The 22,334-nt window shown below is 41.2% G+C and overlaps 1 protein-coding gene across 16 annotated transcripts in view; it reads right to left on the bottom strand.

Moving 5' to 3' along the window:
- The window catches only part of LOC115081986 (protocadherin gamma-C3-like), a 191,622-nt gene that overhangs the window by 5,369 nt on the left and 163,919 nt on the right, over positions 1–22,334 (bottom strand). For all 16 annotated transcript variants that reach the window (XM_029586240.1, XM_029586243.1, XM_029586239.1 and 13 more), the window contains 2 exons: positions 15,463–15,521; positions 12,989–13,077 (listed from right to left, as the gene is read on the bottom strand). In XM_029586240.1, coding sequence (XP_029442100.1) covers positions 12,989–13,077; positions 15,463–15,521 — 148 coding nt within the window. The remainder of the gene's footprint in view (positions 1–12,988; positions 13,078–15,462; positions 15,522–22,334) is intronic.

The raw sequence follows: 22,334 nt of genomic DNA, 5'->3' as shown, positions 1-22,334 counted from the left end.
AACCCTGGTGACCATTTAAATGGAAAATTTTATTCTAATTCAGGTTTAGTTCTGCAAGAACGTTTTATTCAGGTAACACAATTTTTGCTGTATTTATTTTATGTTCTGAAACCAGACCAAAATCTTGGATTCTCATCATTCTTGGATTCTCATCAGACATAATGTAGCACATCTTCTGCAAACAGAGTGATTCTGTGCTTTTGAACATTTCTAGCAATGATCTTAGTATCTAAGGGTCCTGGGCCAACATGAACAGCATGGGAGGAAAGGGACAACCTTTCTTTGTTCTCCCGAGGGGAAGGGGCTTCCATATCTTCTCATTTCCCTTAACTTATGCCACTGAATAGAATTGAGTTACATGGGTAGTTTCCCAAGTGCTGAGCTCCAGGCAATTTTATCAAAGCTATTTCCCCATATAATGCTTAAAACAGCTTACAGCATTTTTAGAATTCAGGTACAATAAGTTCCTTTTCCCTAGAGCTTACAATCTAGTTGGGTACCTCCAGATTTTTAGGTATGCTGCCTATCTGCTTAAGAAAGTTCCCCCAAAGTCTGAAAATAAATCACTCTACCCTGCCAAAAAATGTTGTGTTCTGAGAATACTAAAATAGAACTCATTGGCCTGAATGCAGAACAAACCTAACACATCACATCTCTCCTGTAAAGCCCGGAGATGTTAGCATCATGTTATGGGGATGTTTGTCATCAGCGGGAACTGGGTCACTTGTCAGGATAGAGAGGACAATGCTGGGAGAAAAGTGCAGAACAGTCCTTAAGGAAACCCTGCTGCCCTCTGCAACAAAGTTGAAACTTTCAAGAACCCACAGCACAGAGTCAAAGGAACACCAGAGGGGCTAAGGAGCAAAAAGGGAAATGTCCTGGAGTGGCCCAGTCACAGCCCTGACCTCAATCCAACTGATAATCTGTGGCATGACTTGGATTGCTGTCCGTCAGTGCTCCTCCCGTGGAACCTGACAGAGCTTGGACAGTGTTGTAAAGAAGAATGGTCTAACACTGAGAAAGAGGTGGAGTCCTGCTGGCAGAGGTGCTTCCACCATGTACTGCCTCAGCAGAGCGGAGACTTAACCAATTGGATTTCAGTTTAGATTTTTTGGGTACCTGTATGCTTTGTCCACCAGTAAAACATTTTTGGCCCTGAAATGTGTGGAGTATGGTGCATTGATGAGTGGAACATTAATCCTCATTTAAATGCACTGACACAACAAAATGTGAAAAAACTTCAAGGGGGTGCAGATTTTCTATAGCCACTGGAGATTGTTTGGAGATACACTCTACCAGATCTTTTGCTTCTTTTGGCACAACTGTGATAGTAGCATGCATCCTTTTTCCGGCTACAGATGAACCCTACAGTAACTAAGGAATCCATTTTTGCAAAATTTGCTGAGGGGCAAAGATAACCGGTTAATTTTAACTGGTTACCTTCAGGCACATTTTCAGCAGAACCCACCTGGCTAAGTTTTTTGGGTGAAAATTCAACTAAATCTAGCTGGACAACATTTGACTGGTTAGATTTAGGTCTGCTAATTTGCAAGACCGGGGTTGAGCATCTAAACCAAGCTAGTTAGTACTGAAAGGCAGCACTATCCAGCTGTGCCAGGAAAGCCTCTGGAGCTGTCCCTTTTTTGCCATGATAAAACTGGTCATCTTACAAACTTCAGCAGTTAAATATAGCTGATCAGTGAGGGAACATTTTGAAAAGCAGAGTTTTAAATGGCTAATCCTGAAGTCGGGGCTGGTAGATGATTGTATGACATTAACATGTCTGACTAATGGCAATTCAACTATTTTATGATACCAGCTCATAGAATTTCTATGAAAGAAAACCACTTGAATTTGGATGGTCGGCATTTTGAAGCTCTTCCTTTTTGTCTGTTTGTAAACCTGAAGTTAACCAGTTAAATTGTTTGTCAACTAACCTGTTATTCTAAATCTCCAACCCACTTTGAGAAAGCAAAAGTGCAGCCATCCTTAAGAGGGCTCTTGCCTAAGTTAAGTGTTTTCCGGGTTGTTTTCAAGGTGACGTGCCCACTTAAAATCCTGTTTATGTGCATAAGTGGTGCAATGAAAATCAACTTGGGGGTTCTGAGAGTAAAAGTGCCTGCAAAACCCTAGTGCATACTTACTTTTACCCAGAGTCGAAGTAGGTGTTTGCGAGGCGGAATTCGGTTTAGGGAAAGGATTTATGGGCACATTTTCAGTTTTCAAAAGCACGTGCACACATCTGCATGCAGAAATTTACAAGTGCGCAGGAGCAGGTACAGCTTTATATATATTTATTTATGATGCTGTTAGCCCGCCAGCTGTCCATGTATGTCCACGCGTGAATTATCACAACAGTATTCTGTATATAAGTCTGCTTTGAAAATTCAGACTAATGTTTGTGGTTAGAAAGTACCCACAGACATTAACCCTACATGGGCTGTTAGAAAATAACTCTCTCTGTGGCCTGGACCACTGGCATTTGAGGAGCACATTTTGTGGACTTTTTGTGGACTTTTTGTGGACTTTTGATTCGGAGGTGTGTAACTTCTGCACTATACAGCCCAAATCTCACCGATCTCACCAGAATCTGAAAACACTTTTCCTTGCCCTGTCTGTACAATTTGATTACTTTAGAGAGGTTGAAGCTTGGTGGCTAGCATTTCACCTGCTTTTTTGTGCCTTGTTCTCCTTCACTTAACCCTGTCAATTAATGAAGATCACTTATCAATACTTTTTTTTTTTTTAAAGGTATGTGAGGGGTACCACTTATTTTTTGCATCCCAGCTTTCCAAATATCACCTTAATTTGGTCCTCTGTTCCTATTTACTGCTTTCCTCATGACTATAAATTTGACCTCATAGCTGCATCCCAAGACATTCAAATTGGTACACCAGCACTTTCATTAAGCTCAAAATATTCAGTTATAATATTAAGGTCGAATCCCAGAAATTCTGCACAAGCAAAACATCATCTAGAAGCCACTGTTCCTGGACATTAACATTTGGTTAATAAGAACATAAGAACATGCCATACTGGGTCAGACAAGGGTCCATCAAACCCAGCATCCTGATTCCAACAGTGGCCAATCCAGGCCATAAGAACCTGGCAAGTACCCAAAAACTAAGTCTATTCCATGTAACCGTTGCTAATGGCAGTGGCTATTTTCTAAGTCAACTTAATTAATAGCAGGTAATGGACTTCTCCTCCAAGAACTTATCCAATCCTCTTTTAAACACAGCTAAACTAACTGCACTAACCACATCCTCTGGCAACAAATTCCAGAGCTTAATTGTGCGTTGAGTGAAAAAGAACTTTCTCTGATTAGTTTTAAATGTGCCACATGCTAACTTCATGGATTGCCCCCTAGTCTTTCTATTATCTGAAAGAGTAAATAACCGATTCACATCTACCTGTTCTAGACCTCTCATGATTTTAAACACCTCTATCATATCCCCCCTCAGCCGTCTCTTCTCCAAGCTGAAAAGTCCTAACCTCTTTAGTTAGAAACCAGAGCATGGTTTAACCAGGTTATAGATCCTGTGCTTGCCAAGTGATTGCCCGTAATCAAATTTTTACTCCCATAATCCATATGCGAATGGACTCAGAATGTAATGTCCTGTTTGCCGGCTTTGCTCTATGTATTAGTTCAGTTGTTTTCAGGAGTCAGATGCCGTTTCCTGTGGATAACTTGTAACTAGCTGAACATTTCTGCCAAATGTGAATCACTAAATAAACACCCCATGTTACAGAGCTTGTGTTACCTTGGACTGAGGCCACCAGCAGTTTATATATTTATTATGATGTATTTGGATAGTAATAATCTGATTATTTATTGTATTCTGTTGTAAACCATTTAGGGTCTTTTATTTATGTATTTTATCTTATGTATATAAGTGTAAAATAACAAACACCAAATGAGAGTTGGAGAGCAGAAAGTTAAAGTATATTCTCATCCCAATGTTTCCAGAAGTCTTCCAGCTCCCCCTCCTCCGTCTGGCACCCGAACATCTCCGAACACCTGCTTATGTTATTATTAATGTTTCCTGTTTTGTCTAAATCAGAGTTGGGGATTATATCAAAGCCTTCTCTTTCTTAAAGTATGAATCCCCCTACATAATAGGAGCGCTCCATAAGAAAACTGAATTTAAATGTCCACTGGGCCTCATTTGGCATACAGACCAAACTTAGAAAGACCATGTCCCTTTGCACTTTCTCCTTTAACAAAATAACTCTCCTGCTGGATCTTTTTTATCCTCCTTCTCCATGTAAAAAGGCAATTTGTTTGAAAAGTAAGATACTCTCTGTAGAGGAGGTCAGTGTGAATCTCCTATGGGCTTGTATTTAGGAGTGAATTTTCTGTCTTTTTTAAAAATGTTTCCCATATGAACATTATTTTAAGTGGCAATTTGGAGACCTCTTTGTATAGTTTGATTCTCTTCGCTGGGGAATATAGTCCCGTAACACTATGAAATAATATCCCCATATTGCTCCTTTGATTACAGTCCTCTTTGTAGTAATAACAAAACATGGCTCCTTGTACCTTTTCTAGATTTTTTACTAGAAGAAATGCCATACTATATCAGACCAAGGTCCATTGAGCCCAGCATCCTGTCTCTGACAGTGGCCAGTCCCTGTCACAAGAATCCAGCAGATCCCAAAAAGTAGATCTATCTCTTGGTACTCACTTCAAGAGATAGCAATGGCTTTCCTTAGTCTATGTGTCTTTTATGAGCTTTTCCTCCAGGAATTTCTGTATCCGGCACCCTCTAGTGCGCATGCCATTACCATGTTCTCTCCACTCATTCCCAGTTTAATCTCTGACCCCTCCTACTATATCAGCTCATCTTTTAAATACTTCAGACACACTGATCATCATACCTCCCTGTGACCTCCCCATAACAAGTACCCTACTGCCAAGTCCTCCCACATATCAAACCTGATAGAGGTTATATCATCAGAATGTGCTCTTCCAGTATCCTCCCTTAATTTATTTATTTTATTTATTTATTTATTTAGCATTTTTATATACCGAGGTTCTGGTAACAATGTTACTAATCACTTCGGTTTACATATAACATGGAAATGACTTAACGAGTGAGTCTTACAGAGAACAAGGAAAATGAGGAACTTGGAGAAAATTCAAATAAATAACACATTATAAAAAACATCAGTTTAAATAACAGCAATCTTATATACTAGCGATTAGAATGAATCAAGCATGTATCAAGAAGTTGAAAATTGGCAAGAGGGATTTGCAATTAATTCTAGTATTATTAAGCGAAGTGGGATAAAATGAAATTGTCCAGGAAAGTATGGTGTTGTAAAGTCCAACTCAGGCGTAGGCTTGTGTGAAAAGCCAGGTTTTAAGTCTTTTCTTGAATGTGATGGGGCATTGTTCGAGCCTAAGATCTGAAGGGATAGAGTTCCATTGGTTAGGACCTGCTGTAGAGAAGGCTCTTTTGTTTGCAGATATTTTGAGTGGAGGGGTTTTTAGAGATCCTTTTTGCGCTGATCTCAACAGACGGGAGGATGAATGTAGCTGCAATGGGATCCTGAGGTCGAGGTATGAGGTTTTGTAAATCGATTTATGGATGGTTGAGAGGGCTTTGTAGAGGATTCTATATTTTATAGGGAGCCAATGGAGATTCTTTAAAATTGGAGTTATGTGGTCTCTTTTTTTTGCTTTAGTTAGAATCCTGGCAGTGGCATTTTGGAGCATTTGTAGAGGTTTTAGGGAGATAGCTGGGAGCCCAAGTAAAAGAGAATTGCAGTAATCAATTTTAGAAAATATGATTGCTTGCAAAACTGATCTGAAATCGTGGGGGTGAAGTAAGGGTCTGAGTCTTTTTAGAACTTGGAGTTTGAAGAAGCATTCTTTTACGGTGTTACTGATAAAGTTTTTGAAATTCAGTTGGTTATCCATGGTAACTCCTAGGTTTCTGACCCGGGGAGAAAGAGGAGGTGGATCTAGAGGATGAGTGTTGGAGAGCTGGTAATTGCCATCTTGGGTAATTAGGAGGTATTCAGTTTTGTTGGCATTGAGAATTAGGCAGAGTTCAGCAAGGAGATTTGATATGGAGAGGAAGCATGAATTCCAAAAATGAAGGGTTTCTTGCAAAGATTTGGAAATTGGAATGAGAATTTGGACATCGTCTGCATATAGGTAGTGGGTTAGATTTAGCTTAGAGAGTAGATTACAGAGAGGGAGCAAGTAGATGTTGAATAAGGTCGGTGATAAGGAGGATCCTTGAGGGACGCCTAGACTTGTACTGATCGGTTGAGATTCCTTGTTGTTGATCTTAACTTTATAGAACCTGTCTTGTAGGAAGGATTTAAACCAGTTGAATGCGGTGTTTTTGATACCAATCTCTGCTAGTCGGTCTAGGAGGATCTTGTGGTTTACAGTGTCAAATGCCGCTGATAATTCGAGGAGGATCAGAAGGCACAGTTGTTTTTTCTCTAGGTTGAAAAGAATGTTGTCGGTTAGAGAAATTAGAAGGGATTCAGTGCTTCAGGATTTGCGGAAGCCAAATTGCGTTGTGGCGAGTATGTTGTTGTCGTCTAAGAATTTGCAGAGTTGATGATTAACTATTCTTTCAAGGATTTTAGCTATAAAAGGGAGATTGGCTATTGGCCGAAAGTTGGCTAGATTATCCGGAGAGAGATTAGGCTTTTTTTTAGAAGGGGTTTCAGGATAGCGAGTTTGAGTGGGGTTGGCACTAAGCCCTGAGTTAGGGAGGCATTAATGATTTGAGCGATTGGCTTAACAATAGCTTTGGCACTAGCTATGAGCAATCTAGTAAACCTCATGCTGACAAACAATTACAATTTTAAAGAATAACTTTAAAGCATCCAGGTCTGATAGGATGCCGAGCCATGTAGTTTACTATCACCGGTCTTCAATCCAGATTTCTCAATAGCACAATTTCCATATATGCTTGTTTTCCTCACTTTGCAAGTCTTTTTTCTCCTTTGGCTTTATTCTCCCATGCTGCATCTTTTCTGCCAGACCTGAATCCCGTATCCTGCCAGAACAGATCCCTGTCTACTTCTGACTCCTCTCTGAGTCCTGCCTTCCCCGCCAAGCCTCACAAACATTTCCGAGGCAGGTCAGGTGGTATTCCCCAGTGTTACAGATTACGCTCGGGAAAACGGGGAAACCTCATCAATACATGGGGAGGATCCTTTTTCAAAATTATTTACACAGGTAAACAGGGTTATATGTAGAAAGTATGTCTGACAACTTCCCTCCCTCCCCGCCATGTAAACAATCCATTTACCCACAGGGAAAAAGGGGCGAAGTTAGATTGGGGGAGGAAAGTGCATTTAGGAATATTACCTGCGAAAAGCAATGTACTAACTTGCATGAAAAACACATAACTGTCTATTTTATTGCTTGGTCTGGCAGTTTCCTCCTGCTCTTTTGTACTTCCAGCTAAGCTGGAACCAGGGCTGGGATCTGGCACCACGAGTCTTCCTTTGTAACTACCTGGGTTTTTTCCCCCCTGATTTTATATCCCTCCCTAACATAACATGCCTTGTCTGGTCATTGCGGTGACTGTCCTTGGTGGAGGTCATGCACACGGGCTCCTTCTGGAATTCTGCAATCTGAATCTGGCTACTTGTAATTCCTTAAACAATGACCTCAACTCTTCCATCCCCCCACCCATCCCTACCTCGGGAGCTGGGAGCAATATAAAGAAAGGGTTGTCGGGGAAAGGTTTTTGTTTTCCCCCTGATAATACCAAAATCTGAAACAGGTAGACAACCAGGAAGAAGTGGAAAACATGAGGAGGGATCCAGCAAAGCTCAAGGAATGGTATAGGATCTGGCAGCTAAGATTTAATGCTAAAATATGCAGAAGTAATGCATTTGGGATGCAAAAACCCGAGGGAGAGGTACAATATTGGAGGTGAAATTCTTCTAAGCATGAAAGAAGAGTGGAATCTGGGGGTAATTATATCTGATGATCTTAAGGTGGCCAAACAGGTGGATAAAGCAATGGTAAAAGCCAGAAAGATGTTTGGCTGCGTAGGGAGAGGAAAGGTCAGCAGAAAAATGGAGGTGTTATTGTCCCTGTAACCCTGGTGAGACCTCACTTGGAATACTGTGTAGAATTCTGGAGACTGCACCTTCAAAATGATATAAACAGAATGGAGCCAGTCCAGGGGGTGGCTACTAAAATGGTCAGTGGTCTTCATTCTAAAGCATATGGAGACAGACAAAGATCTAAACATGTATACTTTAGACTAGAGGAAAGGCGAGATAGGGGAGATATGATAGAGACATTCAAATATCTCAAAAGTTTCCATGCACAGGAGGCGAGCCTCTTTCAAAGGAAAGAAGGCTCTAGATCAAGGGGCCACAGCATGAGAGTGAAAGGGGGTAGACTCAGGGGTAATCTAGGGAAATATTTCTTTACAGAGAGTGAATGCATGGAACAGCCTCCCCGTGGAGGTGGTGGAGACAAGGACAGTATCTGAGTTCAAGAAGACATGGGATAAACAGTGGATTGCCAAGGGAGTGGTAGGGATTGTAGAGCCGAACTGTTGGTGTAGATGGGCAAATTAAATAGGCCATATTGTTTTGTTCTGCCATCGTATTTCTATGCTTCCTCAGACCCAGTCAACCTGGGGAAGAGAAGACCTAGCCTGAGCACTGAACTGGAGACCTTCTGCATGGCCATGCTCTGCACTGTCACTGAGCCACCGGGCTGGCCCAAACTGCCCACTTTTAATGCAGAAGACTTTCAATGCACCTCTTGAGGTGTACTTCAGTTTTACATTAATGATGACATGAATGAAGATCTTTGTGGTAAAAATTTTTAAAGGCACTTTTCAAACTGTCTGCATTGGGGAAAAGACTGCTTGTACTTCTTATCATTGCACAAATTCTCAGGGCAGCGGTGCACGTCCCCCTTCTGTTTGAAACTTGTCATGTGTTTAGGCAGTCCTTTGCACCTGCTTTTCCTTCTGGTAGAAGTTTGCTTGAAACATATGTGCTATAGATATGAAATTGCAATGTCTGCTCTTACATCTCCTCTTCTCACCTAAACAGGACCCCGGGAATGTCTCCCCTCAAGGCGGCTCAAAGTGGAAAAATGCATTGAGGATGGGCGATTTTAAGAAAGTCAATTGACACAGAAATCATCAGCTGGAAAACTGTGTTCTAAATGAGCTGATTGGCACAGTATATTAATCAACGGATTTAAATTTTTAAGGAAAAACCTACACTAATGGAAAAACGTCCATGTTAGCATTAATATGAACTCATTAACGTGAGTTAATGGGCACTAAGTGCTAAAGCAGACATTTAATGCACGTTACAGCATCAACGCTGTGTAGTAAATAGGCCCCTTAGTATGTTACTTGGCAATAGAGCACAGAAATAAACAATGGATGATTTAGTAGAAACAAATCACGACAGCAGAGAAAGACCACACGGCCTATGCAGTCCGGTAATTGAATTTAAAATATGGCAGCATTCAAGTTATTCCATCATTTCTTTTGGTTTGAAAGATGTTTTGTATCTATACTGCTGACAGGTCAAGCATAAACTAAAGCCGAGGCCCCTAACTTTCTCCAAATATGAGGATGCAGAATTTGCAGAGAATTTGCTTGCTTAGCAGAATCTGTTCTGCTCAACAGAAACTCTATTTTTCTGCTTCGCATTTAAAAAGCACTATTTCTACATTAATAACTGAGTGAAACAAAGAAAGTGACTGAAAATGGTTCATATTCAAAAGACTTTCTATGAAAGCAAACTCCCCATTCCTACTGACTGCCTCAGGCAGGTTTAGCATTTAATAAATACAGCAAGCAGGCGGACACATCAATTATGATCATTGTAAGGAGATGCAAAAAATCCTTTGTTCTCTCTAAAAGATTGAGAACATTAGCGCACATAAATCTCTGAAAGGACATAGAGCAGGGGAAAATAGAATTTAAAATTAAATGTTCTTTATGAATAGGTTTGTTCTACAGAAATACTGAACCTTCAACATTCAATGGAAGTAAATGGATCAGAACCGAGGGAATTGCACTTAAATAGTTGTATCCTTCCCCCATGGAAACAATTAAGAGACATCCAATGAGGTCTCACTGTATTACTTATGGATGATTAAGGTGGGCTGGCTTGGTGGCAGTGCACTGTTACGTGGAGCGTTTGGGTTGGGTCTTCTGCTTCCCAGGTTGCTTGGGGGGACCTGATTCCAGTAATTGTGCAACAGTGACACCTAGTGGCCAGAGCTAGGGCCCATGTTTGCAGGGTTCTAGAAGAGCCCTGGTACTTGAGTTCCCGCTGAGGATTGTCACAATAATTACTGGAGTAAGGAAGGGAAAGCCCTGGAGGGGTGTGAATGGAGGCTCATGATGCTGTAAGCCTTCGATTCTGAATAAGCCTTAAAATTCAAAGAAGCAGCCACAACCTGCCAGGCCAAAAAAGCAAAAGCAAACAAATAAATGCTTAAGTAGTTGCAATAATCTGGACCAATAGTTAACTACTGGAAAAAAAATCTTCCTTCTGCGTGCGCTGATTTTCCCATATCTAAAAGGCAATGTATGAACCAGCTTTGCACTATGGACATGCCAAAGAACAGAATTCCACATGGCATAGCACAGAATCTACCCTCAGGATGCTGCTAAAAAAATAGGAGCCCTGACCAAACATAGCAAATTCATTATTTGGGATTTTATAAGAGGGGAACACACCCAGATGGCTTCTCTACTTAAGATAACCTTAGGGGATCATTTATTTGTTATTATGTTATTATGTTTAAATTTGTTAAATTTTATTGTTACTTTCAATATTCCCTGAAATAATGTTCAATGGTTGATTAGTTATTGTTCTGTGTTCCATGTAAAAAAAAACCCCGGTCTAACCCCAAGACCAGGGCAACCTTTTCGTTACTTGTAAACCGGATTGATTTGTATTGCATACAGGAATTCCGGTATATAAAAATTAAAAATAAATAAATAAAAATAAAATTTACTATGCTTCGTCAACGCTTTGCCATGTGGTAAAACAGTGTTTATTGCACAGTAAATGCCTTAATGCAGTGATATTGTGCGTCATTTCAAATACAGCCTGTTATCCCCCCCCCCATCATGTTGGGCCCTTGAGGCTAAAAAAGTGAAAGTTTAGGAGGCTCTAAGGCCCCCCTGAATGGAAGACCTGCACTTTTACAAAATGTTTACCTTCCTCCCTGGCCTTTCCCTGTGGGCAGCAGAGATGTCCATTTGTTCCTGCCTCACTGAAGCCATTTTTCAAAATCGTGCCGACTGACTCCTCATGCTTCATGCAGAGAATCCAAGACTTGCCAGGGGCCAACCAGCACCATTTGGGACAATGGCATTGGCAAGGCAGGAGTGAATGGACATCGTTCCTGCTGCCTCTAGACACCAGGCACTTTACAGTAAGCTTCAGGGGAATTGTAGGGGTGGACTAGGGTGGGGGGAGGTCATGGAGGGAGGTTCATTTTAGAAAGGGGCAGGGCTTATCACCTTTTTGGCCACAACGACCCAGCACAGTGGAAGAGGCTGGTGGGACCCTGAGTGCTGAAGCCTCTGGCTCACTAGACCACCAGGTTTATCTTTTCATCGGGCTTGAAGGAGTTGTTACTGCTCGGTCCATTTAAGAGATGGTAGCCCAAGGATGGGGGACTGTCATCATGCAGTATTTTTCTGGGTCAGGTAAGCCACAGTAGTTTTCTTGATAGTATTTCCCACCGGGGAAAATACTGTGGGATTCAAAAACCTGCAGTACTCGGTACCCCTGGTTAGTGAATCCCGTGTTATTTTACCACCAGGGAAAATCCCACAGCTTGGCAAATAGACCCCTTAGATAGGTGCATCTCTTACTGCCATTTCTGAGGAAGGACGTTCTTTCTGCTTTAGTGTCTAAAAGCAGGAAAACAAGTTGTTGAACTTTAGAGGGTGTTATTATTGCTGCTGGCATTTTGTTAACTTTATCAACACAGTTCTTGTAGAAACCTGTATTAGGATTCAGCTAGAAAGTGCTGGTGAAGCAATGTCCATTCTGAAGCATCTGCTCTATGTCCTCATCGGATTTGCCAATTAATGTTTTCTTAACATCTATAAACAAACTGAGTTATTTTTACTGATGAAAAATAGAATTTAATTGACATATGCATTCATGCTTACTCAATCATCTTGCTCGTCACGCAGCCGTATTCAGTACAGGGGAAATTCGCAATCTTGCCCCGCAGACCCTGTGCCTAATTTGCAAGGGAAAGTACAGTATGTGCAGATACTTTCCCTGCAAAAACTGCTCCTGGTGAAAAGTGCCTGCGGGCTTTGCACTTGCTTTTCGTGTGGGAAAAATGTCATGCAAAATAGTGCACATAGATTTAAAAATAAAGTCTATGCACGCTATGTTCTAAGCTTGCCCAAAACACATCCCCTAAAAGAGACTCAAAATCCAAATACTGTGACACGGGAGAGCTTAGAATGGATCCAGGGAAGCTGAGAGGGGATGCAATATTCAGAGAGACAGTTTACTTGGGTAAATGGCTTTGATAATTGTGCTCCAAATGTATAAGATTTAATATTTCAAAAAGATATCCAGTCGGGAATCCATGAACACCTGAATCAGTAAATCAATGGCTGAATTTTGACACTCAGTCTTCATCAGAGAGCGTAACTCAGTTACCTTTCCCCTACAGTGAGAACTAGAGTGCACATTTTATAGACCGTATTCCAGACCATTTTTACTGACCACCACAAAAAAATAAGTCTGAGCACTCATAAGCATGAAGCAATAAAACATCCATTTTCCTATGTAGTAGAATAAAGACCAGCCATACCCTGAGCCATCCTCAAGCTTGGCCTGACTGCCAGTAAATTTGACTGAAGGGTGACAAGTCTGCTTCTGATAAAACTAGAAGTCCTGAATTATGATTCTCTGTCAGAACAATTCTTATAGTCTTTGAGAATCACATCAAGCTTTGAAACATTACATAACAAACCGTTTGCTGATGCTAGGATCATTGCTTGAAGTCGTTCTGTTTCCAGCTGGTTGTTTGGCCAGGCGCCGCCTTCTTCTGGGTTCTGAGAACTAAAGCAAACAAGGTAGATGCATGACTACATAGCGGCCGGGTATTTAACTCTATGCAGCTGTGCTGCTCTCAGAAAGGCACAATGCTAATGTTCATTTGATCTTCTTAAATTATCTTTCTTGCAGTTATAAAGGGAGCTAACCATTCTCAGCTCCTGCCACCTTCCTCACATCCACCCCCTCGTCTCTCTGAACCTATTTTTTTCTTTTCTTTTTTTTTTTTTTCCTTCAACTGGGGCTGAACTTCAGCTCTCAGTGCTGCTGTTTCCGATTCATATTTTTAAAATCTGGTGTGGGAGTTAAGGCACAGACTGAGAGTCTGAGGAAGGAGCAACAGGAAATGTTTCTTTTGCTAAATTTAAGGAAAATCAGGTGCTCCATCTCTGAGTCAGCAATGGGTTGGTTCTCTTTTTTTTTTTTTTTCTTCTTAAGGAAAATGATGGGGTTGTTTTTTTTTGGCTTCAATCAGAGGAGCAGCAGGTTTTCTTTAAAAGGTCAAGATCGATCTAAAGTGAGACGACCTAAGCTCAGGCCCATCACAGTAAGAGAGGCAGGAGCCAGCAGCTATGGGAAGTTAATGTCCTTCTAATTCACAAGGGGCTGGAAATCTGTCATTCTGAGGCCCGGTCTGGTGCTCTGCAAGACAGAGAGAGAGAAAAAGTCCTGCTCGCAAGCCAGAGCCCATGGAGAAGGGTCACATCTCTACTTCAATTGTTACCCTCTTCCCTTATATACACACACCCTCACCAGGAGACTCAAATCTGCTTCTGGAGTAGAAATCATTCACATTTGCTAATGCGTTCATCAGCCACGTTATTGAAATAAAATTTTTTTCCTATAACACCAAGCACAAAGTAGGAAATTAAAAAAAAATGCTCTGTGTGTCTGTTGGGTAGCCACTATAAAATGTACTGGCCCATGTTTTTAGTGCATGTCTGCGCATCCTGTGTCAAGTTAGATGGAACAGAGTGTGTGTTATTATCTATGCTCCTTGACAGTAATTCATTTTGGCTAATGGTGCCTAGGCACTGTCAATGATGTTGCCCTGCCACTCCCCCCCCCCCCCAAAACAAGATCTTAAACTTCCCTCTTGCTTTGCCTTCCCTCCACCCCCATCCAGATCTCCGGGGTCAGCTCTAGTGATAGCACGACAGTCTGGAGTGGCCATGGGGACTAAGTGGCCTGAGAGCGCAGCTTGACTTAGTCTGATGATACCACCACTGATGGGCAGAGAAAGAAGGAAGACACCTGTGCTTAAATCCAGGCCTGCTGTTTGCATTAAAAAGCAGCAGCAGCTGCATCTTAAATCACTTACTCAAGTTCTACAACCTCCATGTTCTCCATCTATCCTGTTCCCCTTAGGTCACCCTTCCCTCTCTTAACTAAATATTTTATTCTGTATTTTCTTCCAGTTTTTTTGTCATCATGTGTGGTGCTAGGATCACCTTTTTTCTTCCAGTCCCTGGCTCTGTCTTCCTTATCCTTGTCTGCATTTTCATAGATTCAAGCATTAATAACTGTCTCCCATCAAAGACAGGGGCACAGATTCATGCGGCTGCTGGGTTAATAGGTGCTGTATTTCACAAGAAATAATGGGCTGAGACCTGTGGGTGCCAGGTTCAGGCAGGTAACATTTACATTGCATAATAACATACTTTTCTTTTTTATCTGACTCACCTTCCTACACACCTAAACTTCCAAGCCAGCCAGAACCTGTCCCAACAGCTCTCACAGACATTTATGAAGGCTGAGAGAGATTTTTTTCCCATTCATTGGGTGCCTCCCTCATCTATAACCCATTAATTACAGCAATAGTCCTTGGTAGGGGGCAACAGACCGTGATTCTATTCAGACCCCCATCATGCATGCAATCTAAATCCCATCTCTAGATGTCGCTCTCTTCCCCTCAGGGAGGGCTTTGAATGCCGTCTCTGCAGCACCCTCAACCCCTGGCAGGCTGCTGAACATCAGCTGGGTCCAGGAATAAAACCCAGCACTGGGCCAGCAAGCCAACCCTAGAATGCAAAATTTCCCTTGATGTAGGCAACACTTTAAGCTACATTTTCCATGATGCAAATTTCCTGTTAAATAAATAAAGGTCTATTCATGATGCTTGTCCAAAGAGCAAATGGGCAGAAACATACCATTGTTTTCTATTTCTGAGGACACAAGTCCTGTACTTCAGCCATGTGACATGCCAGGCCAGGATTTCCTTCCCTTTCGCAGTCCCTCCCATATACTGTCATTGTTGTAAAGATCACCATAAATCCAACTAAGAAACTTACACAGCCGGACTGAACAAACTTAAAAATGAGCATGAATTTTCTCCACCTGGACAAATACATCACCATCCCTATGTGTTATGGGAGAAAGCCATTCACTCACCCGCTAGTCCCGGGCCTCTGTGCTTGTGAGAAACGCCAGTCTGTGTTGGGCTGTGCCTGCTAAGAAAAAAAGAGACATCTTGCTTTTAATGATGACCTCCCAAATCTAGAGCTGGGCATCAAATTAAATTCATTTCATTGGCAAACAATGTAATATCCACAGGTTGTTCACTGGTGCCTAAAATAATGACTCTTAATTAACTCATTAATGAAGCAGAAGTAAAAAATCAACCTTTCAAGCCTGTTAAATGCATCTCTGATTGATGATGATTAACATATGGAAAAATACATGCCAGTGGTGAGAATAAATTGCTTTGAGAAACTCTGGACTAGCAACGTGGACTGCCAGGAAGAGAAAAACACATGGACAGGAAGCAAAAGCTCTGGACTCTAGTATTATCTGTACTTTTCAACTCCTACTTTTCAGTGTCAGCAGTTGTAATCTCTGTGTCCTGTCAGTGGAGCAGTCTAGTACATTTTTAATGTCTCTGCCAAGATTTCTCGTCTCAGATTATTCTTTATTCTTCGACACAGAGTAGGCAACAGCATTTTAAATGAGGGCTGGTTCCATGGCTCAGGCTACAGTGGGTTTGAATTTGCTGTCCGTTGGGTCTGGCTAGAGCTATGCACTTGATCTTGGGGAAATGTTCCCTCTAAACTTCCTTGCAGCTTGCTGCCCAGATTCTAACTGCAGCCCTATCACGATTTGAATATGTGGGATAGGCAGGGACCTTCCATGGAACCTGCCTGACCAGCGAGGTTCTTATCGTGAGAGGGCTACAGAATGCCCTGTAGTTAGAACGCATGTGGCAGACTTTCTTTCAGCTCGGAAGGAGCATTGCGGAGTGGAGAGGAAAGGTGGCTGCACTGAAGGATGGTTTTAGAGGAGACATCCCTCCAGCCCTCAGGGCCTCCTTGTTCCCCTCTGGTATGTTGTCTGAAATGGACCACTGAAAGATGGATAAGAAGGTGGGAGGAGAGAGGAGAGAGGAAAGTAGAGCTATCTGTTCTTTTTCCAGTGTGTATTTTATTAAATTTTAAAGAACAACATGGAATTATTTCAGTGATGTACAAATTAGCAGGTGCAATTCATAGAAGGAAAAATAAAATTAATTGAGTACAATCACAGGACAGCAGCAATACATAATGCATAATATTCATATGTATTTGTGGCGGTAAGGGACCTGATCTTGTAGGAACCTCTATCTCTTAAGGGCTTTCTGTTTTTAAATATCTCCTTTCTACCTCATTACTGGAATAATAGACTTCAAACTCTGGCCCTGATGTAATAAGATGCACCTAGCTATGTGCCCATGTTATTGTGCGATTGTTTGCACACTTTTTAGACAAAAATTGCACAGAAAGGTGAATAATACTGTATGCACATATTAGTGCTCCATGGAAGTCCTATGCTAATCAAGGCATTAACTATGACTTCTCCAGTGCAGAGAGCTGCTGTGAGACTTAACGCATTTTTTTTTAAATCCATAAATTTACCTTCTGATCGAGATAACGTTTTTGGGGATAGTAGTCTATGGGCTGAACCTGGAGTTCCTGAGGCAGAGAGCGGGGACTTAGTATTTACAATATGTGCACAAACAAAGCATGCTTTCCATGCATAAAACATCTTTGCACATGTAAATCATGTTTTACAACTATTAAACATGATTGGTGTGCATAATATATTTTCTTTGCATAAATCATGTTTTATGTGTGCGAGGCATATTTTTGTACACACATTTCAGAACATAAGAATGAAAGAATTGCCATGCTGGGTCAGACCAAGGTTCATCGAGCCCAGCATCCTGTCTCCAACAGTGGCCTGGTAGATCCCATAAAATGGATCTAATTCCTATTACTCATTCCCAGGAATAGAAATTGCTTTCTTTAGTCTACCTGGCAAATATTAAACTCCGCTATGCTACTTTGACCACATCCTACCCTACATTGCCTCAGGTACAAAAACTTAGATTGTAAGCCTTCTGGGGATAGAGAAATATAGTACCTGAATGTAAACCGGATATCTCAATTGAGATCAAATGTCAGTATATAAAATAAATAAATACAAAAAATAAACAGATTCCACCCCTTGATTGTGTGCTGGGTGAAAAAGTATTTTCTGATTTGCTTTAAATGAGCTGGTTATTAGTTTCATGGAGTGTCCCCTTGTTTTACTATTATTTGAAAGGGTAAATAAATGTCCTATATTTACCTGTTCCAGCCCACTCATGATTTGATAAACTTCTATCATGTCCCCTCTCAGCCATCTCTTTTCCAAGCTGAAGAGCCCTAGCCTGGGTAGCCTCTAATTATAGGGGAGCCGTTCTATACCCTTTATCATTTTTGTCACCTTCCTCTGCACCTTTTCTAGTTCCACTATGTCTTTGTTTGAGATGGGGGTGACCAGAACTGCACACAATACTCAAGATGTGGTTGCACCATGACTCGATACAGAGGCAATATGATATGATATTTACTACACCTGAATGTAATTCGCCTTGACCTACCAATGAAAAGGCATGAGCTAAATATAAATAGATAAAATAAAAAAATATTTGGGGGTTAGTGCAGTTTATTAAAGTCCCACTGCATTAGAATGCCATTAGCTTTACTGCATGATGTTAACTCTCCTTTTTTGCTGAAGTTTATTGCACATTTTTTAGTCACATCTCATTATAGCAGACTCTGTAAATTGGCTACTGTAGAGCTCCTGACTTTAACTAATCTCATGGAAATTACATTTTACCTGCAGCAAATAAATAAAATTTGATTAAATTAAAATAGATTCCTGATAAGCAAAAGAAAGAATGAAGGTCGATATGATGCTTTGTTACTAAAGCGTTTAGCCTAGTGAAAATTTTGGTCATTTGTTTTGCGACGACTCTATCATGGAATAATAAGTACTAAGATCACTGCAGAATAAGAAATATGTACATCTGTCAATACATGACAAATACACATAAAGACTATTCAGGGTGCGTGCATTCCCATTGATTTAAAGACACATACTGCTGAAATGAAGAGATCTCACACTAAATTATTTACAAAGCAATATAATGGAATATAGAAACAATATTTGACATTCATTTACATCACTTTGTACCTGATTCGCTAAGGGTTTTTCCTATAGACACAAAATGGGAGAAAAGCCTTATTGAATCTGGCCCTTTATTGGTTAGAGTTCCACAGTGCCCCATATTGCATCTTCAAAGGCTTAGTAAATACCCTAATTAACATTCAATTATGCACTCCCTTGTAGGTGGGTATATGTCAATGGCCTAATTAAAACTTGCTTGTGCCCTATATTCTGCTTGGTTACTGTTGCTGCTGCATTTTATTGTAGTAGCACAGGGTTTGTATTGCCAGCAAGAAATAATTTAATACAAATCCTCCATTGGCCCATCTTCAGATTCTTATCAAATCCTTACATGATTTTCTGAGTAATCATTGAACTGTAGACGTCAACAAGTCTCTCTTAATTTAGTAGCACAATACTACATATAGGAACTGTGTACAAGAAGATCATCTTCTAATGCAGACAGGATTTACTGTCTCTTGCATGTCTTCTTCTAGCAAGACATGCAAGAGACAGTATTTGCACAGAGCAGTAAGGGATGCTGTACAAGAAAATTCACAGTCGCAACATGCCAGGCCCAAACATTTTACAATCTAATCCTGAGCACAAGATTAGGTGACATGCCCGACATTGCACAGTGTGCTTTGAATGAGGTGTTCCTAGTTTGCACCTCTCTGCTCTAATTCCCACATTACACTGTGTGTGTGCATCTAATATAATACCATATTACTACATTGCTGTACAGGAATGGGGGTGGCTCACTCAGGTCTCCCTTGTGTTGTAATGTCACAGTTACAGTTGCAGATGCTCATTTAACATGAAAAACAAATCTTAGAGATGATCAAAAATATCATGATCTGAGATTGTGATTTATAACTCTGCCTGGCTTTTACCAATCATGTGGGTTCTGTTCATTGCAATCACATCCTAAAAATGATCAGGGGAAACTGCAGGAGATTTAACAAAGTCCTGGAATGTAGCAAGGATTTTGTTCAATTTCCTGTGATGTTTCTGGTCCTTAATTGCATTTAAAATCCCCTATTAGGGCTGGCCTGTAGCTCATGAGGAGGGACCTGGGTTAAATTCAGGATTCAGATCTTCCACTCCTCAGGTTGACTGGGGCTAGGGATGCTTTGGAGGCAGTGTTCATAGCCCCTGGGGGAGGGGAGTCCCAGTCACCTTGCAATGGTGACACCTTGTGGCTGGATATGGGGCCCATGACTGCAAGGTTCCAGATGACGGCCTGATGTCTGGCTCCTGGCCAAGGGCTGTTTCTGTGATGATTGGGCTAGGGATAGAGGCTTCCTCCAGAGCCTAGAAGCGTTCATGGTTTGCAGGAGACACCTCTCGAGGGTTAGTGACTCCAAATGGGTCTCTTTTGTGCATACTATGACATGGAAAAAAAAATCCCTGGGAATTTACAAATGAAGGCTTTCAGCACCAGATCCCAGTCCTGATTCTGATTGACCTAGAAAGCCCAAAGGAGCTGGAGGAAAATGCTGAGTCAAACTGCCCCCCACCTTGACCGGTATTAAGCAGATTGTGTAGACATTTATCCATCTATAAACAAAAGTATAGAGTTACAATTTTAGTGTGTCTATAAAAAGAATGATTCTTCTCTCTATTTTGTTGCAGTCTTGTATTTATTATCACTTTGATTTTTTTTTTTTTAATTTAGGGCTGGGTAATCTCTTCTTAATCCTTGGGTTTCAAGCCATTCAGAACCTGCCCCAACTCCATTTGCTGCTTTATGAGCTGAAGTCCCATGGGCCTTCATTGGGATTTTCCACTTATTTAAACCTATTTCTCCACCTGTCTAGCCCAGTTCTTGCAGTGGAAATCCCCCGACTGGGGGGCACAGACTGCAGTATCCTCAGAACCTAAAAGTGTTCCCTCGAGCAGCGTCTGTGGTTTGCAGGAGGTAACCTCATGGGTTTCTCATGCCCATGCCACGACATGAATGAACCTCACTAGCAAGCCAGAGTGTGGTGGGTGCCATCTCAGGCTTTTCTAATTTACTGCTGGTGGTCCTCTCACTTCTTTCCCATGTGATCACAACTTGTTCATTCTCTGCAATCTGACAGGGTTTTGTTTCTCTGCTACTGTGATGTTGTAGTGTGTACCCAGTTTCTAGTGAATAAACTATGATGCCTTGTTATGTCCTTCTGCATACAGGCCTTCAGGCATCAGCACTTTGCACCCAGCAACTCCTTTCAAGAGTGCTGTGTCCCAAGGATCCCAAAGCCTAGGATAGCTCGGCTTTGCTTCACAATCCTGCATGTTATGAAAGCCTCATGAGGCACTTCTCTCTATTACCCAAATGAAATGACTTTTACTGACCTTGTATAGCATATAATGACAAGGTAAAAATATATAACATGCAACAGAAAGTCCTCATTCAGTTTTCTCACGATGCACGTGAATCTGATTTCAAGCAGTTTTAATGTATTCCTTGATGACTAAACACAGTTCATCTTGCAGTTTAAAAATGTTTTACAAATTCATTGGGTAAGAAAGTAAACCGAGGGCTGTACTGTGTGCTTATATATGTGTGCAATATTGTCTATGTGAGCTGAATAACTCTCATTTAAAAATGTCTGGACAGGCCCAGTGACGTAAGCTGCAATCGTGAGCAGAGTCCCTGCTTCAAGTCCCCAGATCAGGTCTGTCGCACCCCCAGTCAGCAGCGCTCACAGCCCCTGGGCCAGAGAGAGTCATGGTCATCAATAAGGGGGACATCTGGTGGTCAGATTATAGAGCCAATGATACTGAGCTCCAGAAGGAACCCTGGTGCCTGGCTCCGGACCTCCGGCCATTTGTCCCAATGGGAGGGGTGATTTTTTTTTTTTAATATGGGAGAAAAATCTCCAGGTAATTACGAATAAAGGTTTATGGTGGCAGGATCCCAGCACTGGTTTTAACTGCGTTGAAAGAAAAAGCTGAAAAACACAAAACCTCTATTATAGGACTCATTAGATAAACTTCCAGGAAGCACTGCAGGAATGTTTTTATTTGTGTTTAGAGCTCTGAAAGCTGCTGGGAGCTTGGAATGCAGTGATGCAATAGACTAAAAAACCCCTACCAGGACAAGAGAATGATTTCACACACTGTTCCTTGGAAAATGGTAACATTTTTCTCCTGGAGCCATGTAAACTCTGGGATACAGATATGAAAAAGTCCAAAAAGATGTCTTTTTTGCAGCAAAGAGAAACACCCAGAAAAAAACTGAAATTGCAGAATGATGTAGTTTACCTCCGATTTACAAGTGCATGGCATTGTTAGCACGTGTAGAGAAACACTGTCTTACAACATCAGCTAGAATCAGAAGCACCTATGGGGGCTTTTTGAATGTCATCCCATTCTGTGCCTATGAAAAAATATCTTTAATGAATAAGGCCTGTAGACTTTTATAAATATTCCTGCTATGATGAAAAGGATAGACAGCTAAAGAAGTGGGAACAACAAAATAACACACAGAATATCCTAATTTCAGCAAGCATGAGGACCAAAAGCACAGGATTTGGCTAGCTATACCTTGACCAGAAAAATAGTTCAGCAGTTAAAGCTGCAGTGTATATGTATATATAGTTCTCTAATTTTAGATACAGCTTCACTGCATTCCCCGCCCTGACCCATAAAGTTTGGAAAATGTCACCCACAAAGAAAATGGTTAAGATGCACCTTTGATGGCAAACGTTTGTTTGCAAGTTTCTTAAATGTGCCCCCCTATTCTTCCAGCTCCTCGCTCCTTAATTGACAGGTTGAAGTCACAGTCTGTCAGCCATGAACAGAATTTT

The sequence above is a fragment of the Rhinatrema bivittatum genome, unplaced genomic scaffold, assembly GCF_901001135.1.
Source record: "Rhinatrema bivittatum unplaced genomic scaffold, aRhiBiv1.1, whole genome shotgun sequence".
Taxonomy (NCBI): domain Eukaryota; kingdom Metazoa; phylum Chordata; class Amphibia; order Gymnophiona; family Rhinatrematidae; genus Rhinatrema; species Rhinatrema bivittatum.
Note: the sequence above shows the minus strand (reverse complement) of the source record. Positions and strands in the feature narration are given on the sequence as shown.